The following is a 27,880-nucleotide window of genomic DNA, read 5'->3' on the forward strand; positions in this document are numbered from 1 at the left end:
CTCCAGGCGGGCTAAATGAGTGACTTTCCTCCTCTGGTGGATTAATTTTTCATTTTCACATAAGGAAACAAGTCGGATTTTTCTTTTTCTTTTTTTTTCTCTCTCTTCTTCCTCCCTCCCAACACCTTAGGAATTTCGACGCTGAGAAATCGGAGCGTCCGTGAACGCAGCAGGTAGCAGCAGCAGCAGCAGCAGCAGCTAGCACGTTAGCTAGTTACTAGTTTACTGTTTGTTGTGTTTGGTTTTTAGACGTTTTTTAAACATAAAAAGACACAGAAAAGGGGACAAAACACTGCTAAACTTCACATTAACACCTTAAAGTGATGTGTCCGGCTCATAGTTAACCCCACGCGGGAGGTTTTCGGACAGGCTTCCCCCTGTGTGTTGTGGGTGTTTTTTAATAGTTTTGAACTGTTGCTGAACTGTTATAGTTAGCCGTTAGCTGCTAGCGGCGGCTAACGTCACATCATCCACTACTACTCCAACTCTAACAGACAAGAGGAAGGGACAATCTAACAGCAACAAGATGCCGCAGCCGCAGCAGCTGAGCGGCGGCGGAGGGGCAGATGGAGACGACCTGGGCGCCAGCGACGAGCTGATCGCCTTCAAAGACGAAGGGGAGCAGGAGGAGAAGAGGAACGACGTGTCTGCGGACAGAGACCTGGACGACGTGAAGTCCTCCCTGGTCAACGAGTCCGAGACCAACAGCGGGTCCGACTCGGAGGTGAGTTCAAGTCCGGAGTGGACCAGGCAAGACAAGAGATGAGATAAGATAAGACAAGGATAGATAGATAGATAGATAGATAGATAGATAGATAGATAGATAGATAGATAGATAGATAGATAGATAGATAGATAGATAGCCCTAATTAAGGTGGGATACTACAGGTGGATTAAAAAATAATTAAACTGACAGGTATCACTATGAAACTTCCCAAGTTAATTACAGTACTTAGATTAAAGGGATAGTCCAGAGATGCGAGCTGCTCAGTGAACACAATGGAAGTCAATGGTACTTTCGCATTTCCCTCATCAAACCCATCAAATACACAATCCAACAACTCCAAAATGGACAAGTTGTGACCTGCACATTCACCACGCTATTCCGAACGTCAAAAACGTAAGCCTGTTTTGCCGGTTTTGCTCTTCCGGTGGAATTTTATGTTCACATTTCCATGGTTTTGGTAGTCGCGGTAAATGCATGGATTTTTTTTTTCAGTGAAAATCTGTAAAACACATGGATCATCACGCCAGCTTTTGACAATGGATATCACACAAATTGACATCCGTGTTAAAAGCCAGCGTTAATAGATCCATGCGTTTACCGCAACTATGACAACGACTGAAAACCATGGAAACGTAAACGTACAATTCCACCGGAAATGCAAAACCGGCTTCCGGTTTTGACCATAGTTGACGTTCGGAAACTTGTGGATATTTATGTTACATTACGACACAAGAAGCAAATACAGGGAACTACTTGCGCTTTTGAAATCCCTCCGCCCAGCAGCCGTGTCTGGAATGTAGTTCCGGCTGCATTTACCTCTAAAACAACTCTGTCTCGTAATGTTACATGATTATTTCATAGTGTGGTCACAACTTCTCACCAGAGCGTTCTGGAGTTGTTGGATTGTGTATTTGATGAGGGACAGGGGACCTGTACCGTTCACTGAGCAGCTCACGTCTCTGCCCCGCCGATCTCAAAACAACATGCACCGATAATTAAAGGTAATGAACCTACTGCTACGACTATAGGGATTATGGTGAGAGGACAATTTGCAAAAATCCCTTTAAAGATTTGTATTGTAAAATTCCACAGATTGCTATTGTCAATGGTACTTTTATGATTTGTTGCTGATACAAAGGAAATGACAGTGAAACTTGACATGACATGGGTCAGACTAACGTTTGGTGAATTTAGGAGAAATTTACAGACAAAAGAGACAAAATGAAGTAAAATCAAATAAAAAACACTTTAATGTGGAGTTTCTACCATAAACAAAATAGCACAAAATCTCAAAATTGATTGATCGGTGCACAAAAAAGCAACGTTTATGCCTGTAGTGGTGTCACTAAGGTCACTGAAGGTGCCACAACACACAGTAAAAATACAAAATGCATAAGGCTACAAGGGGAATGCATGGAGGATGTAATAATTTGTCCATATCGCACAGCACTAGTTGATATAAATTACAGTTTGAGTGACTTCTAGTGTCAAAAGTCTGTGGATCCTGTGTGTGTGTGTGTGTTGGTGTGTGTGTGGCTGCTGCACAATCTCTACAATGCTGGTGAGGGTTTTGTTTACATTTTGTATCTGTGTGTGTGTGTGTGTGTGTGTGTGTGTGTCCGTCCATGCAGGCAGACAGACGGCCGAAGCCCGGTCCAGACCTGGAGAGCCGGGCCCGGCAGAGTCGACTGTTTGAGGAAGGTATGTATCAAGTTTATACCCCCATGTAACACACACACTTAACACACACACACACCTGGCTGCACAGGTAAGAGTCTGGTGGTGCAGAGGGAGGGGGAGGGGGGGGGGGGTCAGTCTGCAGAAGTTTGTGCAAAGTTTTTGTTTTTTGTTTTATCTCATGACTTTAAATCTGAGCAGACACTGAGCTGTGATTTCTGTCTGAGTGTGTGTGGGTGTAAAAATATTTCTGTGGGTGTGTGTGTGTGTGTGTGTGTGTGTGTGTGTGTTGTATTGACCTGCAGCTCAGGAAACACAAAACACACACACAGACAGACTGACTGAGGGAGGAGGGGTGAGGGGGGGGTGGGTCAGATTCCTGTAGAGCTCAGCAGATCCTGGAGGAAGAACCGACCTGGAAAGTGAAAGTGAAAAGAGGAGCAGACCTCAGAATGACCCTCCACCACAACACCTCCCACACACACACACACACACACACACACACACACACACACACACACACACACACACACACACACACACACACACACACACACAGTCATTGAACACACCATTAGAAACAGACAAGACTTGGTGTTTTTAAACCTTTACATGTTATGTTTTCAAACTGTTTAACCGTGTGATTTAAATCTTCTTTTAATTTCCGTCTGACTCCAGGAGTTGGATTCACTTTTAAAAAAAGAAAAGAAAAGGAAACCATTATCATGTTTTACTTAACTATTTATTGTTTAAATGAACCGCACTGATCAACAGAAGCTGGACGATGTGATGCAAAACACAATTTAGTTTTTATTTGACACATAAGAATGAATCTAAAAATTTGCACACATTTTTTCATCAACCTGCAGCTTAATGTTCTCACATCAGATCTGCTCAGTCTGCAGGACTTTTTATTATCATATCATATCATATCATATCATATCATATCATATCATATTACATTGTCATTATTGTTGTTATTATGAAGCAGACTGCAGGAGCTGTAGTTGAAGCTGTCAGGGATGGACAATAAATCACAGCCTGAACATTTAGAACTAAGCAAAATAAAGTAAATAAGTAAATAGAAGACTAAATGAATATATTTGGATAATTACTGAGTTTCATCTGTGTCGCTTTTAAATCTTCGTCTGACTCAGAAACTGTTCGTCCCACATCTCCATGGTCACTCGGCTCAGCGCTCAGCTCCTAATAATCAATAAAAACGATGTTTGACTCAGTCTGAAATGAAGATTCATTGATAACGACGACCAAAAGTCGCCGTCTTTAAAACTCTCTGATGTTACGGGGGTGATTCTCCTCCTGAACCTCTGATCGTTGACGCGCTCTGATGATGTCACTCCTGTCTCCTAGCGATGCGGCGGCAGCAGCAGGACGGCGCTCTGTTCCAGCCCTCGCCGTACGTCGGCTACCCCTTCTTCATGATCCCAGACCTGGGGAACCTGTGCAGCCCCTACCTCGCCAACGGAGCGCTGACGCCCGGCGGCCGCACGGTAACCACACACACACACACACACACACACACACACACACACACACACACACACACACACACGCGGTATCCAGCTTTGTTTGCCTCGTCTTGATGTCGTCCATCCTGGTTGCACCTCCCGCCGAGGAGGTGCAGTGACGTGAATGAAGCTGCTCCCAGAAAACTGAGATCTGAGTATGACCCAGTGCATCATGGGAGATTTTGACCATTTAAAGGAATAGTACAACATTTTGGCAAATTGGCCCATTGCCATAATCCCTATAGTCATAGTGGGTTCGTTACCTTTATTTGTCGGTGCAACGTTGTGTTATTATCTCATAGTGTGGTGAATGTGCAGCTCACAACTTGTCCACCAGAGCGTTGTGGAGTTGTTGGATTGTGTATTTGATGAGTTTGATGAGGGAAACCAAGAAATCCCATAATGAGCCTCCGTAGCGTAGCTCTGAGCAGCTCACGGCTCTGCTCCGCCGTTTTAAAAAATAGCTTGCACCGACAATTTAAGGTAACAAACCTACTGCTATATAGACTATATGGATTATGGCAATGGGCCAATTTGACAAAATGTTGAACTATCCCTTTAAAGACTAAAGAAGGATTAATCATTCAGTTTAGAAAACGATCACAGGAGTCGTTGGTTCCAGTTTTTAATAAAGAAGGAAAAAGTTCCTGCAGAGGAAAACTGTAGTTTACAGAGGAGAAGTGAAGGCAACACTTAAAACCTGTAGGTTGTTGTTGTTGTTCAGGAGAAGCTCGAGTCAATGCAACTTTTATAATCAATAACTATGGGTCTGAACTCGTGATGCGTTCAGGGCCTGAGCAGAGCGTGGGATGTTAGCAGGATGAGTCATTCTCTGCAGCAGAAACAGGAGCTTCTCTCAGTTCAAACCTCACACGACCTCCGACCTCTGGAGGAGCTTCTTCCCTGTTTTTAACTCCTGAAACAAACTCAACCAAACTCTGCCTGTGCAGGTCTGTGTGTGTCTGTGTGTGTGTGTGTGTGTGTCTCTGTGTGTGTTAGTATGTATATGTGTGTGTTAGTGTGTGTGTGTGACTCACCTCGACAGGTCGGAGCTGCTTCTCTCTGAGGCCTGACTCATCACCGTCTCTAAAAGCTGCTCTTTGTGCACTAGTATTTGATTTTCTCTGAGTGTGTATATATGTGTGTGTGTGTCTGTGTGTGTCTGTGTGTGTGTGTGTGTGTGTGTGTGATGGGACAGGCCTGGACACAGTGAGGCTGCTGCAGCAGGAATGAGCTCACACACACACACACACACACACAGATTAGCTGCTGCTGCTTGTTGCTCAATCTCCTGACGTCTCCACAGCAGCAGCAGCTTTAAGGAGGCTGATCTGGATTAGACCAAAACCAGAACCAGGACTAGATCCAGGTCCAGGTCTAGGACCAGTACTGGTTCTGGTTCTGGTTCTGGACCTGGTTCTGGGCCTCCAGACTCAGAGCTGTGGATCTAAACGGGTCCTGGTTGCTGGCAGAGGGAGGAATTTAAAGCTCGGTCCAGGACAAACATGAAGCAGAGGAGGAGGAGGAGTGGTGGTGGTGGTGGTGGTGGTGGTGGTGGTGGTGCGTTCAGGTGTCAGCTTGTTGCTCTGGAGTTTACAGCTCTGTGGTAACAACAGGTTTATTAACTGTTTATTACATGTTTATTGACTCCAGACTCAGAGCTGCAGATCAGTCATCCACACACGCTCTCTCCTTCTTACTCTTTTTCTCCATCTTACTCTCCTTTTTTTTTTTTTTTTAATGGTTTTTTTTGGCTTTTTGCCTTTATTTGAGGTCACTTCCGGTCACAGTAAAAAATGGCAACTGACAAACAAACGCTTTTATTGCAAATGTTGAAGCGCAGCCAGGTGACGGAGAAGACGTTTGCAGAGGTTATGGTCTGTCTGACCAGTCGAATTACCACACTGACGTTCTGAGCCGACCAATCACAGTCCTTGTGGTTCGCGTCGCAACGCATCAAAGCGACGAATAGTCAGGATTTTTTGGAGGTGCGCGTCAGGCTACGGCGTAGAGTCCGTGTAGAGGTCCGCTACGCCGTTGACGTGACGCAGAAGCATAAACCAGGCTTTACACTTTTTCTCCTCCTTACTCTCCTTCTTCTTACCCTTTCTCGTCTCCTTACTCTCCTTCTTTTTCGTCTCCTTACTCTTCCTCTATTTCTCCTCCTTACTCTCCTTCTTCTTACACTTTCTCGTCTCCTTACTCTCCTTCTTCTTACCCTTTTTCATCTCCTTACTCTCCTTCTTGCACTTTCTCGTCTCCTTACTCTCCTTCTTCTTACCCTTTTTCTCCTCCTTACTCTCCTTCTTCTGACCCTTTTTTGTCTCCTTCTTCTTACACTTTTTCGTCTCCTTACTCTCCTTCTTCTTACCCTTTCTCGTCTCCTTACTCTCCTTCTTCTTACCCTTTTTCGTCTCCTTCTTCTTACACTTTTCGTCTCCTTACTCTCCTTCTTCTTACCCTTTCTCGTCTCCTTACTCTCCTTCTTCTTACACTTTCTCGTCTCCTTACTCTCTTTCTTCTTACACTTTTTCGTCTCCTTACTCTCCTTCTTCTTACCCTATCTCGTCTCCTTACTCTCCTTCCTCTTACCCTTTTTCATCTCCTTACTCTCCTTCTTCTAACACTTTTTCGTCTCCTTACTCTTCTCCTCCTCCTTACTCTTCTTCCTCTTCTCTGGTTTGTTTTGAAAGTCTTTTCCTCTGTGGATTTGGCCCACACACACACACACTCTCTCTCACACACACACACCTGCATTCCTCAGCTTTGTAATCCCCCCCCTCTCAGTGTTTGTGGGTCATTGTTGTCATTAGCAGAGTCTGAATGGTCCTAATGCACGGCTCCATGGGAGGGAGGGGGGGGGGGTCGTTACATCTCATTATACCTAACAAACTGCCTGTGGCTTCTCTCTACACACACTCACACACACACACACACACACACACACACACACACACACACACACTCTCTCTCTCCTCCGTGTGACTCAGCCTGTTGCCTTGAGACAACACACTCCTCCTCCGACTCCTCCCTCACATTTCTCTCTACACACTGGAGACCTTGTGTCCCGCGCACCGGGCCAGAGAGAGGTGTGTTTATAAGAGAGAGAGAGAGGAGGGGGGTGTGTGTGTGTGTGTGTGTGTGTGAGGGGGGGGGGGTGATGAGCCTCCTGGCAGTCTGAAGCAGCTCAAGGTAAACACACACACACACACACAACACACTGACGCTGACTGGACGCTACCTGAACCATAACACACACAGGCTGTTTACTGGAGGAGGCAGGAAGCTCCGACTACCTGTCTACACACACACACACACAGTGACACACACACACACACACACACACACAGTGACACACACACACACACACACACACACACACACACACACAGTGACACACACACATCAGGCTCCAGATCATTTGTTTGAGCTTCTATTAACTCGACCGGGACAATTGAACACAACCACATTCAAATAACACAATGAAACTCAGTTAATGTAACTAAACTGTTATTGTTGAGGAGTTTATTATTATCATCAGTATTATACTGATTCAGTATATATCATATTATATATATCTATATATATACAGTATTGTGCAAAAGTATTAGGCAGCAGTGAAAAAGTGCTGTGAAGTGAGAATGTTTTCATAAATCTGAATGAAGGCTGGTCACACCAGTAACCATTTAGTTTAGATTTCTCTTCTGTTCGTTCACTCCCTTTGTTAATTGATGAAAATAAATTATTGACACTTCCATTTTTTTTTAAAAGCATTCCTAGTTTACAGCATTTTTTCACACCTACCTAAAACGGTCTATAATTTTTTGCACAGTACTGTATGTATATGAAATAATAATTGGTCATAAGGAATATAAGGAAATAGAGAGTGAGGGTAGGAGTTAATAAGTTTTGACCTCTTCCTACTCATTTTCAAACATGTTTAACTTTATTTAATTTATTATTATTAGTTAATTAGTAGTAAAATTTGTCATTTTTACATATTCTTTTTCTTTTTTTCTCTGATTATGGATAGTTAGTTAGTTTTGATTCTCTGTTCACTGCTCAGACATGTTAAACATTAATCAAAACTCAAAACAACACAACATAACCTGAACAACACACACACACTGAGTGGTGACGACACATCTGGACGGTGCGTTCAGGGTCAGTGGGTGAAGAATCTCTCAGGTTGAACTCATGTCGTCGTTCATGGAGGAAAAACTTTACCACAGGAGGAAGAAGGAAAAAAAAGATGGTGGTTGACTGTTTAAACTTGTCACACACACACACACACACACACACACACACACACACAGCTTCATAGCAGTGTCACACCTGAGCAGCAGTGAATGGCAGCTGGAGATGAACTGATCAGACTCACTGGAGAGTCTCTGACCGGCCGTGTGTGTGACAGTGTGTGTATATATGTGTGTGTTTAACAGTGTGTGTGTCTGTGCTTGTTTAGGTAAAGTGGGTTCCTCTGGACAATCCCAGAATTCCTCTGTTTACTCCACATTGTCTCCAAAGTCTTAAAATACCAGCCTCCTACACACACACACACACACACACACACTTACAGACACACACACCTATATATACACACACACACAGACACACACACACTAACACTGTGGTTTTACAACACAACACACACTGCACAGTTGTTTTCACCTCAGTCCACATGTTTGTGTGTGTGAGCAGGAAATCTACAATAACTGTAAATGGGTTTGTTTAAGTGTTGCAGCTGCACTCAGAGTGTGTGTCTCTAAGTGTGTCTGTGTGTGTGTGTGTGTGTGTGTGTGTGTGTGCGTGTCTCTAAGTGTGTGTGTGTGTGTGTGTGTCTCTGTAAGTGTGTGTTGTGTAGTTGTTTCCTGCAGTTCCAGCTGTAACTGAAGCTCTGAAACACACAACAACTCCACATTAACCCTCTGTCTCTCTGTCTCATGATTAAAGGACAATTCCGGGCAAATTCAACTGGGGGCTGTATTTTCCTAACATTTTAGGTCTAAAAGAATGAATCTGAAGATTTTTTCAGTTTAATTGCTTCTGTTTTGCGGTAGTTGTGTCTGTCCCCGCATCGCCACGGCAGCGATGAACGGGAGCGGATTGAAGTTCAGCTGCTTAGGCTGTTTCCATCCCTCAAAGCCACAGACAGCGTCAGATGGCGACTCAAACATGCAGCCAGAAGTTTATTGACTTGAAGCAAGTCAAGAGTTGATATTCCTGTGTTTATGACACAAACGGGAGCTTCCCACTGCACCTGAACACACCGAGCGTCAACTTGGGTCTCGACTCCGCCAGACTTTGAATTAGATCTAGTTTTACAAACATGTCGGCTTGTTGAAGTGAATAAACTTCTCGGACAGACACAACTACCGCAAAACAGTAGTAATTAAACTGAAAAGCTTCAGATTCCTTCTTTTAGACCTAAATTGTTACACTGACGGAGTAGTAGGGCCACATTGAGGAAAAAATATGTATCAGACAGAGAATAAAGTCATAATTTTACGAGAAAAAAGTCACAATTGTACGAAAAAAGTCATAATTTTACGAGAAAAAAGTCACAATTGTACGAAAAAATTATAATTTTACGAGAAAAAAGTCACAACTGTACGAAAAAAGTCAAAATTTTACGAAAAAGGCACAATTTTACAAAAAAAGGCACAATTTACAAAAAAAGTCAAAATTTTACGAGAAATAAGTCATAATTTTACAAGAAAAAAGTCACAACTGTACGAAAAAAGTCAAAATTTTACGAAAAAGTCACAATTTTACAAAAAAAAGTCATAATTTTACGCGGAAAAAGTCACAATTTTACGAGAAAAAAGTCACAATTTTACGAGAAAAAAGTCACAATTTTACGGAAATACAGCCCCGAGTTGAATTTGCCTGGAATTGTCCTTTAACCCTCTGTCTCTCTCTCTCTCTCTGTCTCATGATTAACGTCTCCAGTGTGATCGCCCCGTCCGTCACACTCTTCCTCCATTACTACGACGACGACGATGAGGAGGAAACTGTGGTTTCCACGGGAACAAAGAAGGGATGTCTTTGTCTTTGTCTGGGAGCCGGGGTTTAATTCATGACTTTTAAATTGTTTCTAATCAACAGTAAAACATCCCATCGATCGGCTGCAGCAGCTTAGACCCAGTCTGTCCTAGTGTGTGTGTGTGTGTGTGTGTGTGTGTGTGTTTCACATCTGTTACCCTTTGTCTCAAGTGTGTGTGTGTGTGTGTGTGTGTAGTATTTCATAAACAGCAGTCAGCCTAATAACTTCTGCCTCTAGTCACACGGTGATTTTATGCTTCCCCCTGTAATAGAGTGATTGTGCTGTGTGTGTGTGTGTGTGTGTGTGTGTCTAAGTGTGTGTGTGTGTGTCTGTCTAAGTGTGTGTGTGTGTGTGTGTGTGTGTGTGTGTGTGTGCGCATTGATTTTCCTGGTATTTCCAACAGCTGGATCCAGTTAGCGCTCTCAGCCGGAGCTTCCTCGGGCCTCTGGACGGGGGACGGGACCGAGCTGCAACTCTGTGTTTGTGTTTCTAGAGAACAGGATTCCTGGTGTGTGTGTCTGTGTGTGTGTCTCTGTGTGTCTGTCTGTGTGTGTATCTCTGTGTGTCTGTCTGAGTGTGTGTGTGTGTGTGTGTGTGTTCTTGTATGTTGGACAGTGCTCTGCTTGTGTGTACAGCCACGGTCCTCAAATGTCACGGGGTTTTCTGCAGCGGTGAAGAGGGGGAGGAGGAGGAGGGGGAGTGGGCGTGGTGGTGGGGTGTGTGTGTGTGTGTGTGTGTGTGTGTGTGTGTGTGTGTGTGTGTGTGTGTGTGTTTTTGTGTGTGTGTGTGTGTGTGTCAGCGTGCACGTGTCCGAGGCCCAGTGAGTGAGATGAGCTGTGGATAAGAGGGAGAAATGTAATTAGTTTCACATTCAACATGGCGGCTGTTTGGTTCCTCGTTCGTCGTTTCCCTCTTTAACAACGACTGAGTTCACGATGCGTTCACTAACCTCCCGTTCCCACAAGTTGTTAAAATTTAGAAATAATAATAATAGTTCTCCCTCATCTCCATCTTAACCACAAGTTTTTACTAATTGTTTATTCAGATTGATCACCTTTTAAAGGGATAGTTCAACATTTTGGCAAATTGGCCCATTGCCATAATCCCTATAGTCATAGCAGTAGGTTCGTTACCTTTAATTTTCGGTGCAAGTTATTTTTAGAATGGCGGAGCAGAGCCGTGAGCTGCTCAGAGCTACGCTACGGAAGCTCATTATGGGATTTCTTGGTTTTGCTCATCAAACTCATCAAATACACAATCCAACAACTCCACAACGTCCTCCTCCTACACGCTCTGGTGGACAAGTTGTGACCTGCACATTCACCACGCTATGAGATAATAACACAACGTTACCAGACAGAGTTGTTTTAGAGGGAAATGCAGAGACTGTTGATGAAAAACTGTCCCTGAAGGCAACGCACATCAGCGGTTTTGCATGAATTTCCCTCTAAAACAACTCTGTCTGGTAACGTTGTGTTATTATCTCATAATTAACAAACTGACTATAAGGATTATGGCAATGGGCCAATTTGCCAAAATGTTGAACTATCCCTTTAAGATCATTAATGACTCTTCAGGTTCTTCTGATGTGATACATTCAGGTGCTGTGGAAAAACACACACTCCCGTCCAATATGAGGCTGCGTTCACTTTTATACATTTTCCTTGAACCAGTTTTCAGCTCCAGAAACACTGCCAGGCCTGTTTTATTTTGAAAATCCATTGAGGCTGTGTCTTATTTTGATTTTTTTTTTAAGGAATTCAGCATCATTTTGAAAACTTTGGGGGTTGAATGTTATTTTGGAAGCTCTGGGGTTTGTGTCTTTATTATGAAAATTGCATTGGCATTTGGTTTTATTTTGAAACCCTCGAGGGCTGTGTTTTTATTTTGAAAACTCTGGGGTTTAGTTTTTTATTTAGAAAATTCCAGGCTTTCGTTTTATTTTGAAGCCTCCGGGGTTGTGTGTTTTTATTTATTTTATTTTATTTTTTGAAATGTCAGGGGACAGAGATTGTGAGTCGATAACGTCACGTCGACGCCCACGGTGGCTCCTGATTGGCTCGTCGGCCTCCACCGCTCCCTCATGAATAAGTGGAGTCGACCTTCTGCAGATCTACTTCCTGTTTACTTCCTGTTTACCTGGACGGGACAGACTGAGACACTGATGACATCACTATGACGTCATCGTTTCTCTCTAATTGACTATTGTTGGTGAAGGAGGAGAAGGGGGAGGAGCTTGTTGCCGTGTCTGTTAACGTCGCTCACGGTCCAACGAGCAGCAAAGACCGCGTTTTATTGTCTTCTGCTGTGTGTGTGTGTGTGTGTGTGTGTGTGTGTGTGTGTGTGTGTGTGTGTGTGTGTGTGAAGGGGGGGTTGGGTTGGGGGTCTCTGTTCTCACAGTCTGGACTCTGGAGGTTTTCGGGGGGTGGGGGCAGGGCGGGCGGAGGCAAAACTTTCTGGACTCTTTGTCTTTGTCCAAGTCGAGAGCTTCAACACACACACACACACACACACACACATCTACACACACACACACACACACACACACACACTCTGATGGTGATTTTTCCATCTGACCTTCAGCTCGGTGTCTTTTAAAAAAAAATCTTTTATTCATAACTTAGTTCTCTTTCTGTCGAAGTGTGTAGGTGTGTGAATCTGTGTGTGTGTAGATGTGTGAGTGTGTGCTTGTGTAGATGTGTGTGTGTGTGTGTGTGTGTGTGTGTGTGTGTGGAATGTAAACATGTGGGAGATGAGCAGCGTTATCTCACCTGGTATCAGATCAGCATCAGCAGCGACCGCAACATCCTGCTCACTCGGATGTTTCCAGGTCCTCACAGTTTGTTGATGACGAGTGTGAGTGTGTGTTTTTTTCTGTGTGTGTGTGTTTGTGTTTCTGTGTGTGTGTGTGTGGGTGTGTGAATATTTCCTATAATAGATGTCAAATACACAAAATAACCCAGCAGCAGCTGATGCTTCGGGGTTTTTATTTTACAGTAAACTGAACTGAACATGTGACTGACAAGTGATGAGTTCAGGTGCAGTCGGGAAGAATCAGTTTTGCTCGTTATCAACAACATCTCGTTAACGCAGGCCGGAGAGTTCATGTTGTTGTTGTTGTTCAACTCATCGACCGATTCCAACGAATCAGATTAAAACCACTGAGTCGGTTCCCAACCTTTTTTGCCTCGCGACCCCATTTTGACCTCACAAGTTTCTGGCGATGATGGCGGCCGTCAGTCACGCTTCAGCTCAGATGGTTTTATATGCTGCATTTTATTTGAACTCAATTTATATTCGAGAAAGTGAAAGTATAGAATACAGTTGTTTAAGATTGTGTGTGGTGTTTTTAATCATAATTTTTAAAAGAATAATAATTAGTTAAAGGGATAGTTCACCCAAAATTCAAATTTCACTCATTATCTACTCACCCTCATGTGGACTAAGGGCTGGGAGAAGTTTCAGAGTCCTCCGTGGCTTCTCTGAGTTACAGGGGGGTCCGCGCAGCAGTATTTGTCCATATAATGGTTGTGAATGGATACCAACTTTCTTCGTAACAAAAAGACACACCAAAAAACATCCAAATACCTCCATGCTGCTCGTATGTAATGTCCCTCTTGTGTTGAAGCCCCGACATGAGAAATTATTCCGAAAAAAATTAAATAAGTCTATATTTTAAGCTTGTTTGTAGCGGAAGCTACTGTGTTTGCACTGACCGGCGAAACAATTTCTCATGTCGGGGCTTCAATACAAGAGGGACATTACAGACGAGCAGCATGGAGGTATTTGGATGTTTTTTGGTGTGTCTTTTTGTTACGAAGAAAGTTTGTATCCATTCACAACCATTATATGGACAAATACTGCTGCACGGACCCCCCCTGTAACTCAGAGAAGCCACGGAGGACTCTGAAAATTCTCACAGCCCTTGGTCGACATGAGGGTGAGTAAATAATGAGTAAAATTTGAATTTTGGGTGAACTATCCCTTTAAAAGAATATTTTTTTTCAGTAATTTCAGGCGACCCCATTTGAATTCCAGGCGACCCCACGTGGGGTCCCGACCCTAAGGTTGAAAAACACTGGTCTAAACCCTGGTTTTAGTTATAAAACCTGATGATGATGATGATGAAGAGTTCTGGTTCTGATCCAATTCTGCAGATTTATTCAAATGATCTTTATTGGCATGAATGTCACAAAGACTATGTTGCCAAAGCGTCAATGAAACAAAACAAATACAACTGACAGAACTAAATATATTCAAATGAAATTAAAAAACCGCACCGACAGCCATGTGGCTCAGCCAGCCAGGTGACGCACACAGCACAACAACACACAGCTTTTTGAAATTGTTTTTGCACATGTTTTCATTCATAAAATGACCAAAAATTAACACTATAAACAAATATATAAACGTGCCTTGGAGTTTTTCTTTGTTTTTCTACTATAAATGAATTATTTAAACAGCATTTGTATAGAAATGATTCTGTCCCAAGCCTTTTGATCCATATAAGCTGTTGATTACAATATCCGTGATCACCAAGCGGTTTCCACTGTATAATGAAAAAAATAGTTCATATTAAATGATGATAAAACAAAACAACCACAACAATATTATATTATAGCAATAATGGTTGTGATCAGCATCGTGTGTTTCTCTAGTCTCATGGGTGTTACATGTTGTGCAGCTAACTTTATAAATTGTGGATCTCTCTCTCTCTCTCTCTCTCCAGTATCTACCGTTCCAGTGGCCTCTGCTCGACGTCCCTGGAAGATCGGCGATGAGAGACTCTGCTACTCCTACACACCTGGTAACACACACACACAGACACACACACACACACAGACACACACACACACACACACACACACACACGCTGCCGTTCCACAGAAAACCACCACAAGTTCCTAGAAAGTTCCTCTGGTTCCACAGAAGCAGAAGCAGAAACATCATCATGTGACGCTGGGTCTCGACCTGTCAATCACTCACTCACTCACTCACTCACTCACTCACTCACTCAGTCACTCAGTCAGTCAGTCACTCACTCACTCAGTCACTCAGTCAGTCTGAAGCTTTTTGTCCCTGCTGAGCCTCCGTCCAGTCCGACTCAGAGACAGGAAGTGAACTGTGAGGGTCTGACGGTCTCAGGTTGAGTCTGACTGCCACCTGGTGGACAGAGGAGGAACTGCAGCTGCACTCACCACCTGTCTCCTGTGTGTGTGTGTGTGTGTGTGTCCAGTCCAACAGCGTGCACCCCCACATGACCCACCTGCACCCGCTGCTGTCCTACAGCCCCGAGGCCTTCTCCCCCCAGAGAGCCTCGCCCGGCTTCTCTCCTGACGCAGGTAAAGACTCAACACTCCACACACACTACAAACTACACTACATTACATCTGTGTCTTTATTATTCAACCAAAAGAAAAGTTGATTCAAACAAAAGAGATATTTTCAATCAAAACAAACTTCACTTCAATCAAAAAAACCTTTTCAATCAAAAAAAAAAGAAAAGGATTTGAATGCAAAAAAATATCTGAGACTCACAAAATTGCATTTAAAGGGACACCGAGGAGTTTTGGAAAAGCGAAGTGTTTTCACACTACATTTATGAGCCTCCGCACCGTGAAATTCTTTGACCGGCGCAAGACAGACTCATGTTTTCATTCATCAAGAATTAAAATCAGAGGTTGGAAGACGATCACATACCGTCGTAGTTCCCACCATAAACGGCGATTCGGCGGCGTTATTCTCATGACTCGCCACGAAACCGAAAGTAAAGTAACGCTGGTCGGCTCAACCAGCATTTCCACCATTAATTAAAATAACAAAATAACGATAGAGACAAAACGATATATTGATCGAAAATGGAACCATTAACAAGTGTGGGTAACGTAGATTCATCCACATTAACGTGATACTTTTTTATAACCAAATAGAAACTCCTCATTGTCCCTTTAAATACAAAAAATATGACTTTAATCCCAAAAAATATTTTCAATCAAATAATAACTCACCTCAATCAAAAAGGAAAAAAGTGCTCAAATGCAATTTTTTGGGTCTCAAATATTCTTTTGCATTCAAACCCTGTTTTTCTTTGATTGAAATGTTTTGCTTTTGATTGAAGTGAAGTTTGTTTTGATTGAAAATATTTTTTTTGTTTAAATCAACTTTTCTTTTGATTGAATAGTAAAGACACAAATGTACCTCCATATAATCGTCCAATCAGATCCCTTCTATAAACACACACACACACACACACACACACACACACACACACACACACACAGACACACACACACAGTGAACATGTGACTGACTGCTGTGCTGCTGTGTTGGAGCAGGGATGTCCCGGTCGCCTCACGCTGCCTGTTACCCCGTCTCACCTGGAGGGATGGCTCAGATCCCACACCACCTCGGATGGCTGTGAGTACCACACACACACACACATACACACACACCAGGATGTGACGCGTATTCACATGAGGAAAAGTCCCAATTTGGTGCTGTTCATATTTACGTTGCATTTTTTTTTTTACAAGCAGACCGACTCTGTAAATAAAAGCACATGTGTCTCACAGTCGCTCAGTCATTGGATGAAACTTATCAATGGGACCTTGCATTAAAAAGGAGCACAATAGTAACACAATGGAGGTCATGTATGCGTTTCTTGCTTTGAATGCGGTATTTCCGGTCACATGTGTGCATTTATGTCACTTGCACAAAAAGAGACGGCTACAGGTAGGGCTGAACGATTTAGCATTTTCTAATCGAAATTGCGATTTTATAGTAAATGCGCTATATCGCGCTAATTGTACAGTGTTGAAATTACCGCATTAGAGCAATGGCATTTAAAGGGATAGTTCACCCTAGAATGATATTTCGCTCATTATCTACTCACCCTCATGTGGACTAAGGGCTGGAAGAAGTTTCAGATTCCTCCGTCCCTTCTCTGAGTTACAGGGGGTCTTAGCGTAGCAGTGCATTTCAAGGCAACGGTTGCAAAGGGACACCAGAGCTCTTCGTAAAAAAACACACACAAAAAAACATCCAAATACCTCCATGATGCTCGTATGTAATGTCCGTCTTGTGCTGAAGCCCCAAATTGCGTAATTGTCCCGAAAAAAATTAAATAAGTCCACATTCCAAGCATGTTTGTAGCATTAGCTCTGTGTCTGTTGTCCGGTCTTCCGCTGCCAGCGCGCATGCGCAACCAGACTGAGACTCGAGTCGGTCTCAGTGCGAACCTTGCGCATGCGCGCTGGCAGCGGAAGACCGGACAACAGACACAGAGCTAATGCTACAAACATGCTTGGAATGTGGACTTATTTAATTTTTTTCGGGACAATTACGCAATTTGGGGCTTCAGCACAAGACGGACATTACATACGAGCATCATGGAGGTATTTGGATGTTTTTTTGTGTGTGTTTTTTTACGAAGAGCTCTGGTGTCCCTTTACAACCGTTGCCTTGAAATGCACTGCTACGCTAAGACCCCCTGTAACTCAGAGAAGGGACGGAGGACTCTGAAACTTCTTCCAGCCCTTAGTCAACATGAGGGTGAGTAGATAATGAGCGAAATATCATTCTAGGGTGAACTATCCCTTTAATGTTTTAATGGTATGATGTAATTTTTTTGTTATGTTTGTAAATGTTACTGTACATTATGAATATTGCACCGAAGCTTGATTTGTAGAAAATCGTGAATCAAATCGAAATCGTAATATCTGCCAGAAAAATCGCAATTAGATCTTTTCCTAAAATGGTTCAGCCCCAGCTACGGGTGCGTCCTCTCCTCTCTGGCTCATTTTGACTGGCACGGCACTAATGAGTGATGATTTTCTGCATTTTCTGTAAACAACTGAAGTCTGTTAGATCAGAAAAGGTTCACTTGATTGGTGGTTTGTGTCCGCACCACGGGAAAAGTCCATTTCCAGTGACCTAAACCAGTCTGGTGTGTGTCGTCCTGTGTTCAGGCCCGGTCAGACCATGTACCCCCTGGCTGGAGGCTTCTCACCTGCTGCTCTGTCCAGGTGAGTCACAGCCGCCATCTTGTCTTTGTCTCGTCCCGACCATGTCGTCTCGTCCTTGTGGACACAATATCTCACAGACAATTTGACTGTATGAAGAACTGATTAGACTTCTGGGGTCAAAGGTCAAAGTGACCTCGTAGTTGAGTTAATTTTGTAACTGTAAATCACTGGAGAGAAAAGTTTGTTTTATTCTTTGTGTCTTTTATTTTGAAGGTTTAGTGCAAAAGTTTTATTGTGACGAGTTTGTCGTCTGTGGTGTTGAATTAACGTGTGTGTGTGTGTGTGTGTGTGTGTGTGTGTGTGTGTGTGTGTGTGTGTTCAGTCTGGTGTCCGGTGGCTTCTCCCCCCGTCTGGTGCCGACCCCCCAGTCCTCCATCCCTCACCCGGCCATCGTTACCACGGTGAAGCAGGAGCCGGGGACCAGCAGCAACAACAACCAGCCGGGGTCAGGACCTATACTATACTATACAGTATACTATACTATACTATACTATACTATACTATAATAATACTACAATACTACACTATACTATACAATACAACAACAACCAGCCGGGGTCAGGACCTATACTATACTATACAGTATACTATACTATACTATACTATACTATACTATAATAATACTACAATACTACACTATACTATACAATACAACAACAACCAGCCGGGGTCAGGACCTATACTATACTATACAGTATACTATACTATACTATACTATACTATACTATAATAATACTACAATACTACACTATACTATACAATACAACAACAACCAGCCGGGGTCAGGACCTATACTATACTATAGAGGGTATGCACATGACGTCACGGTACTCGGAAGTCGCTGTGGAACGTCCACTGAGCGGCAAAAAGACGAGTGGCAGAGCCGTCAAAGTTCAAAAACGAGCAAGTAACGAAGCGATTTCCTCCGAGCCCACACAAGTCTGACATGTCTAACTTAGCATTGCCAGCATGTAAAGCAGCATGACCTAACAGAGCTGCTAGAAATCTTGAGGATACGTCTCACTTTGACCGAGTTACATTCAAGAACCTGTTCTCAATAACGGAAAGTAAATTCACTGGAGCGGTCATTGTTTTCGATCGATCAGCTGTGTTTACAGTTTCAGGTGTCGTAGTTCTGATGTTTAGACAGATAAATTAGTCCTCTAACACATCCTACAGTTTGACTGGTCAGAGTTTTTCAGAATAAAAGCAGCTCGTGTTTTAGTGTCGGGAGTCACTGTCAGGACGACAGTAACAGCTGTAATCTCGTCCCTCTGCACAGTAACAGTGAGCCTGTCAGTCACTCTGCAGGTGCCGCGGTCACACTGCGTGTTACAGGAAGTGTCCGTGGAGCAGACAGTTTTGTGGAGCTGGTTGTCGATTCTTTTTGACATCAATTTGTTTTCATATAAGATATTTTATCCAGTTTATGTGTCCATCGCTATCCGCCAGCACGGTGAGGAACGCTTGTTTTGCCACTCAGTCCGATCGAACGGGGCGTTGCCGAGGGCAACGTGACGTAAACGCATACCCTCTATACTATACTACACACTATACTACATGATACTATACACTATACAGTAATAATAAATAAGTTTTGCAGTATATAGCGGCCTTGTGCCTACGACCGAATCACACCGTGCTGATATACAGTACAGTGTTTCCCCCAGAAAAGTTGTTAGTTAAGGTGGTGTCTGACCTGTCGACGGGGGGGGGGGACGCACCGCGCCGCGGTATTAAGTTTCGCTTTCAACACGCGCTGCTGTTATGCATGCGCGCTTCTCTGTGGTGTGTATGTGTGTGAGACAGTGTTGGGCAAGCTACTTGGAAAATGTAGTGAGCTAAGCTACAAGTTACTCTACATGAAATGAAGCTTTACTACACTGAAGCTACCCACCAGAGAAATGTAGCAAGCTACGCTACAATAAAATGACAAAAGTAGCTTAGCTACATCAAAGCTATTTTTTTTAGAAGTTAAATAAAGTTTTTCATTTATATCGGCCCATTGTGAGTGCTGAAAGATCTATGCAAGTACATTCCAAAAAAACCCAAGTGTCTTTTCAAACAGTGGTTCCTAACCTTTCTTGGTCAGATTTTTTTTAAATTCATCAATTAGGCTACTAGACATTTCAAGCGACCTCATTTGAATCTCAGGCGACCCCACGTGGGGTCCCGACCCCAAGGTTGGGAAACACTGTTTTAAAAGCTGTCGGCCACGGACGGAGTGGGCGACATGCTGGGACGAGGAGCTTTCGTTTTAACTGCTGCAGCCGTCTCTCCCTCTCTACTCAGCATGCTGTTCAGGGTGTTTGGTTTGATTCATTAAAAGGCGCGTTCCTACAGGAACGGTCCCCTCACTCAGCCTCTCAGTGGCCGTGTCTCCGCTGCAGACAGGCAGAGCCGTAGCTGGACAACTTTATCGCTGCACAGCGACCGCGCGCACCGTTGCACGTCGCTCCAAGAGCCCGGTGCGTACTGATCAATTAAATAGCTTAACTACTGAAAAGCTATTTGATGTAGAAAACAGCGACGCTACGACCACGCTACTGAGAAATGTAGTTAAGTTACTAACGACGCTACTTGTAGTAACGTCGCTACTGCCCAACACTGGTGTGAGAGGATGCGGCCATCGTCCGACCGGGGGCGGCGGCGGCGGCGAATATCGCTACATTTTTTTTTTTTTAAGACGTTAGTTTAGGCGGCAGCTCTTTGTTGTTAAGGCGGCCGCCTTACGCCTAGGATCCACTGGCGTCAATGCGATTTCTTGCCGGACGCGACGCCTCCAAAAAAACGGACGCTTCGGTAGGCGGGAACACAGACCGGCGAGTTAACGGACAGTGGACAAACAGACCCCCGCCCCCCCGAGCTGTTCTCTATCTCGCTCCCCATTGGACAGTGACCCTGCGTCGGACGCATTCATTTGCATAAAGTTGAGCTGCGGTCAACTTTTGGACGCGCCGCAACTGCTCGAACGGACGCGCCGCGTACCCAGAATGCTTTGCGGGCGCGTCATAACGGTTTGACGCGTCCCATAGAAAATGAACTGGCAGCCGCGTCGCGTCGGACGAAACGAACGCCAGTGGATCCCAGGCGTTAACAGGAAAGCGCTGCGGGAAACCCTGCAGTACAGCAGCACGACCTCCAGTGTGATGTTGCTTTTCTACAACAGTGCTACGAGATCATTTTATTAGTTAACAGTAATAAACTACAAAAGATTATGATTTGTTTGTTTATTTAATCATTTATTTGGCTCCGCCAACAGAAATAGTTCCGCAACTGGAAGGGAGACAATGCTGTTGACAAGCAACACATAAACATTTCGACTAGCTAGCTTACCAGTGGCCCCTTTTCCACCGAGCTGCTTCCAGTGCTGGTTCTGGTTCTGGTTCTGAGCCCGTGTCTGATTAGCACCGGAGCAACAGGACCAGCGTGAAGACACACAGAGACGTTATCAATACCGTATTACATCTGTTTATCTGCTATGTAATCAATATAAACACAGTTGAAGCTAAGTAGCTGAGCTACGTGGCTAACAACAGCTAACGCTAATATCAAAACACATCGCCGTCAAAACGTAGTTGCCGCCGCAGCGATTTTTTTTTCCAGCCGGGTTTAGTAGAGATTTATCTCGAATTAGACGGACCAGGTCAGGTCCAGGTTTTAATGTTCAGGTCCGTTTCTAACTGTAGTAGCAGCAGAGAGATGGTTTAATGTTCAGGTTTATAACTGTAGCAGCAGCAGAGAGATGGTTTAATGTTCAGGTCCGTTTATAACTGTAGCAGCAGCAGAGAGATGGTTTAATGTTCAGGTTTCTAACTGTAGCAGCAGCAGAGAGATGGAGCAGCTCCTGTATGGGGAGCCTGGCTCTGACTTAGCTCCTGTCCAGCTGAACAGTGGAGTGATAATGTCTGTAAAAAGTCCCAGTGCTGTTATACTGTATATCAGCACTCATGGAACGTCTCTTGTCCAATAAAATTGCTCGGTCGGGACCGGTCGGAACTAACCTAACCTAATCTATAATATACTACACCTTACTGTACGGTACTGTACTGTACTACACTATACTATACAAAACTATACTACACTACTCTATACAAACTATACTATACACTACACTATGCCGTACCATATTACACTACATTACGCTACACTACATTACACTACACTGTACTACACTACACAGCTGGTCACATGACCTCTAACTCTAACTGTGTGTGTGTGTGTGTGTGTGTGACAGGAAGTCGATGATGTTGGACTCTCAGCAGGAGAAGGAGGAGGAGAAGAGGCCGCACATCAAGAAGCCGCTCAACGCCTTCATGCTGTACATGAGGGAGGAGAGACCCAAGGTGGTGTCGCAGTGTAAAGTCAAGGAGAGCGCCACCATCAACCAGATCCTGGGACAGAGGGTCAGACTCACACTACACACTAATAATACACACTTCTACTGTTATTATCATTATGACAACATCAGATAAAAACTCTTAGCAGTGTTTTATTCATGTTTCCATGAGGTTTAGAGTCACATTTATCTTCACAAACACAAACCACAGTGTCGCTGAAATAATAAATATCAGAAACATGAGAGAGAGGGAAGTTGTAATGTTTGTAGAATTAAGTTTAAAAAAAAGTTTAAAGGACAAAACAACGAAAAATGTAGAGAGAAGTTGTGAAATGAGTTTTAAAAAAGTAACTTTTGTAGAATAAAATCAGAAATAAAGTCGTTTTATTATTATTTTTTTCAATATTTCAGTGTCCAGCATTGTTTCACTTTTAGTCAGAACAAATACAACATGTATTTGTGTGTGTTATCAGTGTTGTGTATCTGACAGTGTTTGCGTGTTATCAGTGTGTAACAGTGTGTGTGTGTGTTTTGTTTTATCAGTGTGTATGTGTATCTAACAGTGTGTGTGTGTGTGTGTTGCGTCCACAGTGGCATTCTCTGACCAAAGAGGAACAGGCCAAATATTACGAACTGGCTCGTAAAGAGAGACTGCTGCACTCCAAGCTCTACCCCGGCTGGTCGGCCAGAGACAACTACGTGAGTACACACAATACAATTCAATTCAAAAAACTTTATTTATCCCCGAGGGCCAATTCAAGAGCAGTTCAGCACTTAGACATACAGTATACACACACATACACACACAAAACCACAAGCATAAAATAAATACAACTTTAAAGTGTACTGCATTAAAGGAATAGTTCACCAAAAAATGAAATTCAGTAATTAGTAACTCACCCTCATGCTGATGAATACTCCGGAGTAGTTTTTTATTCCTCAAAGTGCATCTGGAGACCTGGGAGGCCGGTTCCTAGTCCAACGAAAGAAGAATAATGGGACCCGACACAAAAACGTCCATAAAACTACACAAAAACCCTTTAATATTCCTCCACACTGCTCCTCCACTGCAATCCAAGTGTCCTGAAGGGAGATAGTCCAGAGTTTACTGGAAATCTACGTAATTTAGGACATTTTTACAGCCTGAACAGTCCTGTATTAGAGCAGACGAGCAGTGTGGAGGAATATTAAATGGTTTTTGTGTAGTTTTATGGACGTTTTTGTGTTGGACCCTATTACTCTAAGATAAAGTTTTCGTTGGACTATGAACCGGCCTCCCGGGTCTCCAGATGCACTTTGAGGAATAAAAAACTACTCCGGAGTATTCATCAGCATGAGGGTGAGTCAATAATGACATTTCATTTTTTGGTGAACTATTCCTTTAATGCACTGCACTGCACTTTAAAGTTGTATTTATTTCATGCTTGTGGTTTTGTATGTGTGTGGGTCTGCGTGCTCTTGAATTGCCCCTCGGGGATAAATAAAGACTTTCTCCGGAGTATTCATCAGCATGAGGGTGAATTTCATTTTTTGGTGAACTATTCTTTTAATATCCATTAAGTCCAGTCCATTTAAAGGGACAACGAGGAGTTTTGGAAAAGCGAAGCGTTTTCTCACTACATTAATGAGCCTCCGCGCACCGTGAAATTCTTTGACCGGCGCAAGACAGACTCATGTTTTCATTCATCGGAGGTTGGAAGACGATCACATACCGTCGTAGTTCCCACCATAAACGGCGATTCGGCGGCGTTATTCTCATGACTCGCCACGAAACCGAAAGTAAAGAAACGCTGGTCGGCTCGAAAATGGGCCCATTAACAAGTGGTAACGTAGATTCATCCACATTAATATGAGACTTTTTTATTGTTGCGGAATTTTTCGTTCTGCCGATGGAGAAACTCCTCGTTGTCCCTTTAATACACACACACACACACACCAACAACATGTGAGACTAAACGTGTGTGTTTCGTTCAAGGGGAAGAAGAAGAAGAGGAAGAGAGCGAAGAGCGAGACTCAGTTTGAAGGTGAGAGCGTCGCATTATTGATTAATTATTGATCAGTTATTAATGACAAGTTAATTAATGACTTCATGAACTCTGTGTGAATAATCATGCTGCTATGAGCACTTTGCACTTTGTCCACTACACATAGAGTTACTGTACTGATGTGTCCACCACACATACAGTTTATGACAATCAACATCTTGCTGCTATGAGCACTTTGCACTTTGCCTACCTCATACATGTTGTTGTCTAAATGTTGTCCATTGTCATTCTGTATCTGTTTATGCCTCATCTTTGTATAGTAGCTTGTATTCTGTGTATTTTATTACTTTTATGTTATGTGTAGGGACTACAGATGGAAACTAGACAAAGTAGCATTTCCTGATGGAAATGCGTGTGAATGCTGAAAGCAGCTGAACGTTATTGCAGAATTAGCAAATAGTGCAAGCAGTGATCACCATACAAATGTTTGACCGTGGCCGTGCTGACAGTTTAGCCAGAAAAATTTGAGAATGTTTTTTTGCCTCTCTCCACTCTGGCTGACGATGTCACCACTCTAGCTCTGCTCGTTAGACGCAACACACACCCATTATAAAGCTGGATTTTGTCAAAAAACTTAATGATTTTAAAACTGCCAAATATCAGAAACTGTTGAAGATATCAATAAGCTGAGTCATAGAGGAACACTTAAAAAGTTTGTCTACAGCTTAGAATTTGAATGAAGTCTCTAGCAGAAAGTATGGTGAAGCTTTAGTGGCTGAAAGAAGTAAGAAGATTTGAAGAGTTTGAAGACTGTTCCAATGCATTCTCTATGGGGAAAAAAAAATCAGAAATAGTTGAATATTGCAAAAAGTATGAATATTTGAAAAGTCATTCCGATAATGTCCAGAAAAAGCTGCACGATTTGATATATGACTTGTTGAAATAGCACAAAGTATGAAGGACTAGAAGAAGACCGTAAAAAGGCGGAAGAAAATGGCCGAACAGAAGAACAATAGTGTGAATGCTGAAATTAGCTGGGAGCTAAATCTGGTGCAACCATCTTTTCATTTTTTTTTTTAAATGATTAATGTAATTGCACATTGTCCCGTATTAAAGCAGAAGTAAGTGGTCCGGTCGTTTTCGCTAATGCTGCGTTCTAGGCAGGCTTTTGAAATCGTAAATTACAGCTTCAAGTCACAGCTTACGACTTTGTAGCGTTTCAGGCAACCCACTCGTGTTTTTCCGACCTGTTTTACCGGTGAAAGTCACTATAACGGCCACTCGTAACTTCCGACCCGTGAACTCGTACCAGATCGAACTGGTACGACTTCACGGTCGGAAAAATACGAGTTTCCTTGAACGCACCACCAACAGTCCTCGTCCCTACGTCGCCACATTCACGGCGTTCCTTGGCTGCACACACAGCCCTGCATGCCATTCTCTCTCCTCATTGGATAAAAACTGTAGGATACGATAAATGTTTTCTCCTCGGCTCAGAGCAGAGCAGAGTGACTGACAGACCCGTGTTTCAGACCAAACACTCTATGTAAGTGATTGCTGTCGGAAGATATAACTATTTAAGACTTATATTAAAGGGATAGTTCAACATTTTGGCAAATTGGCCCATTGCCATAATCGCTATAGTCATAGCAGTAGGTTCATTACCTTTAATTGTAGGTGTAAGCTATTTTCAGTACGGCGGAGCGCAGCAGCTGGCTGCTCAGAGCTACGCTATGGAGGCTAACGGAATTTCTTGGTTTCCCTCATTAAACTCATCAAATTCAACATCCCAAAACTCCACAGCGCTTTTGTAGACAAGTTGTGACCTGCACAACCACCACGCTATGAGATAATGACGGAACGATACGAAACGGAGCTGTTTTCGAGGTAAATTCATACAAAACCGCTGATGCGCGTTGCGTTCAGGGACAGTTTTTCAGCAAGCAGTCTCCGTATTTACCCTGTATTTACCTCGAAAACGGCTCAGTTTCGTATCGTTCCGTCATTATCTCATAGCGTGGTGGTTGTGCCCGTAAATGAATAAACTAAACTAAACTAAACTTTCTGTGTTTCAGCTCCTGCAGCGGAGAGTTTCCCTCCCCAGCTGAAGCGGCCTCGCCCCTCCTCCTCCCCCGGCCCCGAGGACACGCCCCCCCCCTCCCACTCCCACTCCCACCACCACACCACCGTGCTCACGCCGCCGCCCCCACACGCTGCACACACTCAGCCCCGCCCCCACCACCACCCGTCACAGTCACAGCCGCCGCAGCACGCCACCATGTCCCACCTGACGCACACACACCTGTCCCAGGCGAGCCCCGCCTCCTCGCTGGACTCGCCGGCCACGCCCACCACGGCGCTCGCCTCGCCCGCCGCCCCGGCACCGACACACACCGAGCACAACACGCACTTCGGCCACACGTCCCCGTACGGCGGCGGCGGCGGCGAGCAGCTGCAGCCGCTGTCCCTCACCACCAAGCCCCACCGGACGACCACGCCCCTCCTCCCCCCGCTGAGCCGCAGCACCGCCGTTACCATGACGACGGGACCGTCCACGCCCTCCTCCTCCTCCTCCTCCTCCGACACGCCCATCTCCTCGCCGCTCGCCGCCTCCTCCTCCTCCTGCAGGAGCTCGCCCCTCCCCCCGCCCTTCCTGGTCCCGCCCCCCACCTCCTCCTCCGCTCACCACCACCACCACCACCAATCAGCAGCGGCGAGCAACGCTCACAACGCTCACAGTGGTGCCTTGATGCAGTCGCAGCCGCTCTTCCTCAGAAGAACCAATCAGCTGTGAGCGTCTTCCGTTTTTTTTGTTTTTTTTAAAGGGATAGTTCAACATTTTTGGCAAATTGGCCCCATTGCCATAATAATCCCTATAGTCATAGCAGCAGTAGGTTCGTTACCTTTAATTGTCGGTGCAAGCTGTTTTTAGAACGGCGGAGCAGAGCTGTGAGCTGCTCAGAGCTACGCTACGAACGGAGGCTCATTATGGGATTTCTTGGTTTCTCTCATCAAACTCATCAAATACACAATCCAACAACTCCACAACGCTTTCGTGGACAAGTTGTGAGCTGCACATTCACCACGCTATGAGATAATAACGGAATGTTACGAAACTGAGCCGTTTTCGAGGTCAATACAGGGTAAATACAGAGACTGCTTGCTGAAAAACTGTCCCTGAAGGCAACGCGCATCAGCAGTTTTGCATGAATTTCCCTCTAAAACAACTCTGTGTGGTAACGTTGCGTTATTATCTCATAGCGTGGTGAATGTGCAGGTCACAACTTGTCCACCAGAGCGTTGTGGAGTTGTTGGATTGTGTATTTGATGAGTTTGATGAGGGAAACCAAGAAATCCCATAATGAGCCTCCGTAGCGTAGCTCTGAGCAGCTCACGGCTCTGCTCCGCCGTTCTAAAAACAGCTTGCACCGACAATTAAAGGTAACGAGCCTACTGCTATGACTATAGGGATTATGGCAATGGGCCAATTTGCCAAAATGTTGAACTATCCCTTCAAAACGCTGTAAATACGACGCCTCGTTTTTTTTTTAAA

The 27,880-nt window shown here is 44.0% G+C and overlaps 1 protein-coding gene across 1 annotated transcript; it reads left to right on the forward strand.

The window, feature by feature from the left end:
* The first annotated feature begins 230 nt into the window (after positions 1–230).
* Positions 231–27,121, forward strand: LOC146976871 (transcription factor 7-like 2). Its single transcript, XM_085792640.1, has 12 exons — positions 231–724; positions 2,359–2,428; positions 3,776–3,915; positions 14,709–14,786; positions 15,216–15,321; positions 16,315–16,396; positions 17,947–18,003; positions 18,326–18,448; positions 22,241–22,409; positions 22,934–23,041; positions 24,318–24,366; positions 26,403–27,121. Exons 1-12 carry the CDS (start codon positions 527–529, stop codon positions 27,119–27,121), a joined length of 1,899 nt encoding a protein of 632 aa, XP_085648766.1. The 5' UTR covers positions 231–526.
* The last annotated feature ends 759 nt before the right edge of the window (positions 27,122–27,880 follow it).

Source organism: Trachurus japonicus, chromosome 12 (genome assembly GCF_045865225.1).
Source record: "Trachurus japonicus isolate A0001 chromosome 12, Traja_1.0".
In the NCBI taxonomy this organism is placed as follows: Eukaryota; Metazoa; Chordata; class Actinopteri; order Carangiformes; family Carangidae; genus Trachurus; species Trachurus japonicus.